The 7,472-nt window shown below is 29.8% G+C and overlaps 1 protein-coding gene across 1 annotated transcript; it reads left to right on the plus strand.

Moving 5' to 3' along the window:
• Positions 1-233: 233 nt before the first annotated feature.
• Positions 234-3,208, plus strand: LOC108727845 (uncharacterized). The gene is made up of 5 exons (XM_018456123.1): positions 234-663; positions 930-1,216; positions 1,503-1,808; positions 2,347-2,484; positions 2,969-3,208. The coding sequence occupies exons 1-5, from the start codon at positions 384-386 to the stop codon at positions 3,206-3,208; spliced, it is 1,251 nt and encodes a 416-aa protein (XP_018311625.1). The 5' UTR covers positions 234-383.
• Positions 3,209-7,472: the final 4,264 nt, after the last annotated feature.

Here is a 7,472-nt window from a genome sequence, read left to right on the forward strand (position 1 = left end):
CATATATGCTAAGATACATAAAGTTAAATAAATTTAAGAGAATATATGAACAAAATGTGATTAAGATTCTATGAAAATAATTCTTAATTGAATTAAATCAACATTCCATATAAAAATAACTCCTATATAAAAATAGATTGACGAAAGGCTATGCTCGAAATAACACATGAAAATTTTGCAAATTAACCAAAAAACGATTGTTATCGCAATTTAGACATTATTATATTTTGGACTTTCATTTTAAGTTTTAAATAATATTGTGAGCAGATAGCACTCAGTGTGATTACTGATAAAAATTATTCTGATCAAGAGTAATAATTCGGAAGGACATGACATTATTATAAAAATCAGTGATGTATGACTGATTTGCTTGGTGAAAAATCATGGAAGACACAGCGACGATCGTGCTTGATTCCACGGTGAGAAGTCAAAATTCGAGTCATTCAAAGGAATCGAAGGATTCGGTGAATTCGGAACTGAAGCCAGAGAGTTATCTGGAATCAAAACACTCGAAAGATGTCCTTATTCCGGAAAAGCAACAGCTACAGCAACAACATCAGTTATCAAGGCGCTCGGAGAATCAGCAGGATCTGCGGGCGGCTTCCGAAGCCAAGGACGACTCAAATCTGCTTATGTTCACATCTTGTGGACAATTGCTGCTTGGTAAGTCGATGCAAGAGAATTTCCCGAGATAATTCCATTGATTATCCGTAGCAAACATTATTAATATTATTCCATATATTATTCCATAGCAAACATTAATATTGATTTTTTTATAGGATGTATAATAGAGTTTTTTTTTACAAATTTTATCATAATATAGGATAATAATGATATTATTATCCTATATTATATATTATATATCATATTTTATTAACTAATCTTCTCAAGAGTGAAGAAGATGATAATTGATTCATGTTTGCATTTAGGTATTGTCTTAGTCGTCTTTGGTATCCTGGTGCTCGTCCACGGTGCTTCTTTAGGCGGATCTGGTGCAGGACTCTGGGCAGGTGCAGCCGCTCTAGTAGCTGGTGCACTAGGAGTGGTTGCAACATTAGCGGCCTCGTCCACTAAAACAAATTCTGCCTTTTCGTCCGCTCATCTTGCGTCCAGTTTGATCGCACTTGCCCTCTCGAACATGGCCACTATAACAGCATTAACGGCGGTCGTCAGGGATTCACAGAGGGCACCGGACGTGTCATTCCTTAGCCTCTCGGTACATTTTTTATAATTATTTCTCGATTAATCTCTATGTTTAAATATGATATTTAGAAAAAAACACAACACTAAATTTTTTATAACAAGTCAATTCTCATTATTTTGCATATTAAAGTATTAATTAAAAGTATCTTAAGATATAGTATTTAAAAAATGGATAGTTTAAAAGTTATTTCGATTTTTTTAAATATACCTTTATATTTAATGGTTATTATTAAATTAAACTGTTATTATAAATAATCATAAATATTATTGTGAATTAAAAATGTCTATGTATATTTCAGGGTGATGATAGCAATGCGATGGAAGTAGATAACGGCTTGGCGGGTTTGTTAGCGAGCATTGGCCTATTGGTGGCTAGCGTGGCAGAGCTATTAGTATCCGGTTATAGCTGCCTGACCTTGACACCCAAGTTATGTGGCTGCCTGCGAGCGAACACTACCGACGAGATGGTGATCGATGGTCATCTGAAGACGAGCAATATGGTTCACCAGTGGGTTGTCACACAAAATCATATGCCGGCTAAGAGCCAACAGCCACCTGTCTATTTAGTGCACCCGATGCCAGTGCCAATACATCCAATGATTCAGGTAAGCGCTTTCGGCCGCTTTTCCCACGATTTCAATAGCTGTAATTATGTTTTGTTAAGATGGGGCAACTCTCTATAAGAGCACGAATTCTGCTTGTGCTTACTTATCTGTTTCTTTCCTTCTTTCCATTTTCTTATCCTTGTGTTGTTCTCTTTTATGTTTTTTCCTTCTACCTTTTACTTATTTCTTTCATAAGATACTCTTCTCTCAAGCACCTCTTCTCTTTTATTTTATGATACTTATTGTATTTCAATACATTTCTGTGTCTCTTATATCTTTTGTCTTCTATTTTCTCTTCTTTACATTTCTTCTTCTCTTGATTCCGAACACAATTCTTCATCACATTGAGTTTTCAAAAAAAATGTAGATAACACTTTTAAAAGATGTAAATATATATCTTTTTGCAAATCTCTCAAAAAATAGAAATGTAATATATTGCTTACAATTAGATATATTTAAATAGATTGATCAAAACACAAGAGAGTCTGCGAAAAAGTTGAGATTATATTTAAATATAAAAACTTTGTGTTCATTGCAGCCACCATACGGTATGCCATCGACACCCGGAGGATTTGTATCTGCTAGATCTCTTCCAATTTCGACCTCGATGCCATATGGTGCTATGCCCATGTTATCCCATATGCCTCCATACCCTGGTCGGCCGCAATCTCAGATGGTGAGCTTTTGAATATGCGTATATAAACTCATTGGTTATAAATTAATAACTAAAATTATACAGTTCAATAAAGGATATAAAAAATAATCTTATATCTAAATACGGTTTAATATAAAAAAAGAAATTTGGTGGTTATTAAATTATGTATATGTATAGTCTTATAAATTTTGATAAATAACAAAAATATTTAAATATAAAAGGATAATTAAAGTAATGCAGTTTAATAAAAGACATTATAAACTTTTAGATTTGTATTTTACTTCGCTTGCAAGTTAGATTTCGTTTATTAATTTACTTATAGGGTACATTTTATTTTCACGCTCACACGCGTAAGCATCAGTTCATTCTTATTGTCTACCAAATATTATATATTTGGTAGACAATAAGAACAAGTGATGCTTATAAGCGTTGTAAGCGCAAAACGAACCATATATTTAATCGCCTCTTAAATAATTACTTATAATTGATATGTATTTGTTTTTAGTACCGATCAAAACACAAACGTCAGCCGTTCGCAGATCAGGAAGAAACAAAAAGGCATATTGAAGTTAAAAATGAATCTCCAAAGATGACCAGCGAAGATCAAGTCGATCTGGCTCAGACTTATACGGGATTAGACAAGAGAATTTCCGAGGAATTTATTTCGATCGCGATGGATCCAGATAGAAAATCAAAAGTTTCTAGCTATCATGGCAGTGAAATTGGAACTGCAAAAACCTTTTGATAACTCTCAGTTACAGTAATTGAAGAATTTAATAAAAAAATGAAATTTGCTCATGATTTATATATATTTTACAGATACATTTTTTATCTAAAATTATAGATTTAAATCAGTCTTATGTACTTTTCATTGAGTACTTCAAAAAATCTTGAGTATTATATTAAATTTTTCTTTGGAATGTAAAATTATTCAAATTATTGCACTTGTTTCCAAGCATTTATAAAACGGAATGTAATTGTAAAAAGCGGAGAGATACGAACACAGTTATTAATAAATAAAATTAACGTTTACTTCTTGTTACAAATATCTTTACGATTGCCGAAATTCTATTATATAAAATTATAAATCTTTATACTCGTCACTTCCTATCATTTATACACATAATTTATTTATTCTTAATGATTTTAACTTGAACAATAAGAAGGATAAATAACTTATGCAATATGAACAATAAAATAAGTAACAAATGTAAAGATCTATAACAATATATAATTATGTAAATAGAATTATATGTTCGGAATACTTTTGTCTTTTTCAGAAAAGCCAAGTTCTGAATTTATATAATTTTATCTGATGTGAGTCAACTCAATCTTCTTATTCTATCATAGCTTTTATATTTATATTCGTATTACAAAGTAATACGAACATAGACATGATAGATGAAGAAATTATTATATTTATTTTTTATTAGCGAAGTTAATATTAAATTAAATTAATAACTAAGTAATTTTTATTACTGAAACCATTTATTTCTGAGCTATAAATCTTTGTTTCCTTTAAATGATAAAAAATGAAACTTGAATTATACTGCATTATTTAATTGTTAAGCATAATTAGAGATAATATATAATATATAGTTACAAAACATAATACTCTTTAAGTGTTTTTTATGTTATTTCAGTTTTATTGAGATATTAAATGTGTTATTGATTTAAACAATTATTGCACTGTACAGTCACGATTTCTTCATTATTAATAACTTTATATGTTAATTTAACCATAGCTTTTGTATATGCATATGTAATATATTTTGTTATGTAATGTAACGTTATAAAATATAACAAAATAAATTTTTATTTAAAATAAAATAAAATTTTTATTTTATTACATAAAATTTATTTATCAGTTTTAATGGCTGGGTTCAGCAAAGAAAACAGCTTTCCAACTATAGTAAAATTTTTCAATATGATTGATTTATAGTTTATAGTTTATACGTTTAAATATATAAGGAATCAAAAACAAGATCCATCTTTTTCTGCTGAACACAGCTTATAGTAATTAAAACAGGCTTTCAATCTTTAAAATACAAAAAAATTGACAAATAACAGGGCCAGTTTAGTAGATTTTTTTAATCTACTAAACTTGTACGCTTGATTATCCGCGCTGACTCATTAGACCTGTTGTTTGTTGGTTTTTTTTGTATTTTAAATAGTTCAAAGAATAAAAAAATAAGAACTCGCAATTTGCGAGCAAATTACCCTCCCGAATATCTAGTTTATCTTTTAAGAACTTGATTGATGTTATACACCAATCTACGTCGAATAGATCCTCTTCTTTCTTCCAGATTGAACTCACCTTTAGTTACTTTTAGTCAATATTCTGGCTTCATATGCCAAAAATCAACAAGGAGAAAGACTCCTTTTTGCTGCCGACACATCGCTATCAGCAATAAGCATAAGATTTTATGCTTTTGTACGATGCGCGAAACACGAACGCGTCGCGAAGGGGCCATTATATTAATAAAATTGATTAAATATTAATCTGAACAATTACACAGGTCAACAAGGTTTTGTTGTTGGGAAGCTGTGGGTCATTTCCGACGTAATTTTCTGCGTAGAATCCGAATCTGAAATCAGAATTGGCCTATCACGTCAGGATTTTGAGATATTTGAGGATATATACTCGAAAAATGCGTTTTTTTGCTATTTTCGAAGTTATGATCATTAGAGTTTTCCACGTCTAGTGAAGAAAGAAAAACCGATATTTGTCAATAAACAAACAACTTATTATTTTTTTTATACACACCTGCAAAATATCCTTTTTTATGCATTCAGGTGCTTCGTTTATCGAGCGAATTTCGAGCATCCTAAAACTTTCAGCGAGAAAGTTGTTCATTCGGATATGAACAAATGTTCTGGAAAGTTTCATTTTCATTGCATTAATAAGTTTAAAACTAATGATTTGTTTAAAGTTGGTAGACGCCTTGCACTCAGAGCCGCAGCGCACAAGACGCGCTGTCCGTTATTCAAGGTCCTAATATATAAACAGTCACAATTGTGACTGTTTGCTGTCTTAACAATGGCCCCGCGTAAGTGTTTAAATGATCCTAACAGTTTTTGTTATATTTGTGGTCGTTTCACGTTTGTTAAGAACAGGAACGAAAAAGACGGGAAAAACGGTTACGCAAGTGGGTTAAAATGCCCGTAACTTGGCGAAAAAAAATCGTAGGTAGTCGATCAATATCTCATTTTGAAGGGTAAGAATATTACTAAATGATGCAAATAGCACAAAAGACCCAAAAAATTGGTTGCGTCCTGTACATAACCTCTAAAGTAGCATAAAAACACATTTTTCAAGTATATATCCCCTAATATCTCAAAATCCTGACGTGATGGGCCAATTCTGGTTTCAGATTCGGATTCTACGCAGAAAATTACTTCGGAAATGACCCACAGCTTCCCGACAACATCCAAGACCCCCTTTTTTGTAGACCTGTGTTATCAATAACAATAATAATAATAAAAACTCCAGTAACATACAAACAAATTTCGCATTTATTTTCTATTCGCGTTTATTCAAAATTAAAAATATAAATATTCGAAAATAAATCTTAATTAAAAAATATTTATGTCAACAACGTTTTAATTTCAAATATTACGAAACTTGATTAAATTTCCTAATATGAACTTTATAATGTAATCGACAAAACTTCAATTTAAAAATAAATAACTGAAAAATACTAAATCGATATCATCTGATAAAATTCAAGGGTTATGTACGTATTTTTAACGATTCGAACGATTCGTTGCTGAATCTCATCTCAAAGCATGCGGAGATGAAAAATTCAGATGAATGATGCAAGATCCGAAAGGGATAATTTTCCCTCGCGCACACACAGAAAAATACGCAAGTAATAATAACTTATTTCAAGTATTACAAAAGTTCATATATCCGAAAATTTATCATAACTTCATCGGAAAAGTATTAAATTTATTTAAAATACATTCTGAATCCTAGCAAGTCTAATACTTCAATCAAGTTTATTAAATTAAAACAAATTCGATATACTCATTATGAAAAGTTTGTTTCTTCGATCAATTTTATAATATTCATCAAAAGAAAATAAATTCTTGATTTGAGTACATAAAAATGAATTGTTTTTTAAATTGGTAATAAATATATTTTAAGATTATTATCGAGAAAATATTCTTTGTTAAATATAATCATTACATAAAAGAAAGAAAATAAATTGAATAATCACTTTTTTTAGAAGTAGAATAGTATTGATATTTTTCTGTGTGCATCAATAAACGTATCTCTTTGTATTTTATAAATTATTGGAATAATTTTTTGTATAATTTATTATTTCAAAATTAAGTATTTTAAGTGACAAGACTTTGAACGCGATTTTAAAATAATTACGAGATAAAATTCTCCTATTTCTTGACAAAATGTATTGTTGGATCTTACATCATGTTACTACTTTAACTGGTATAAAATCCAGTTACTACGTATCGATAAGTTATGAAAAATTAGGCTAAAGTAAGTGCATTGAGAAAAATAGTAATAATTAATAATCGTAAATTATCTTTTATAAAAAAGCGAGATTAATAAAATTGTACGACAAATGCACTACATTAAAATATTTGTTATTTCATTAGTAACATGTATTCATAAGTGTGAAGCAATACAAAGATTGAAAACTTTGGAAACAGTATGCATTATACAAATATGTGTACGTATATTGCTTTTCTCTGCACCAACTTAAATAAAATTTAATCCTGAATGAAGATTTGAGAGAATAGGATAGATAGAAAGAATAATAAAACTATAAGGTAAATGTCCCAGTAGCCGGACGTTTAAGCGCTAGGTTCTCATAAATAATATCATACAATTTAAAATATCAAAAAGATTTTTAACATAAATATTTGTATTCATTTGAAAACTCAAGACTCCCTTGAGCAAGGAAAAATTATTTGAACCCGCTTATATCAATTATTAATTAAAATATTCGAATAAATAATAGAGTGCGTCAATGTATCGGTGG

Source organism: Mycetomoellerius zeteki, unplaced genomic scaffold (genome assembly GCF_001594055.1).
Source record: "Mycetomoellerius zeteki isolate Tzet28-1 unplaced genomic scaffold, Tzet1.0 scaffold55, whole genome shotgun sequence".
In the NCBI taxonomy this organism is placed as follows: Eukaryota; Metazoa; Arthropoda; class Insecta; order Hymenoptera; family Formicidae; genus Mycetomoellerius; species Mycetomoellerius zeteki.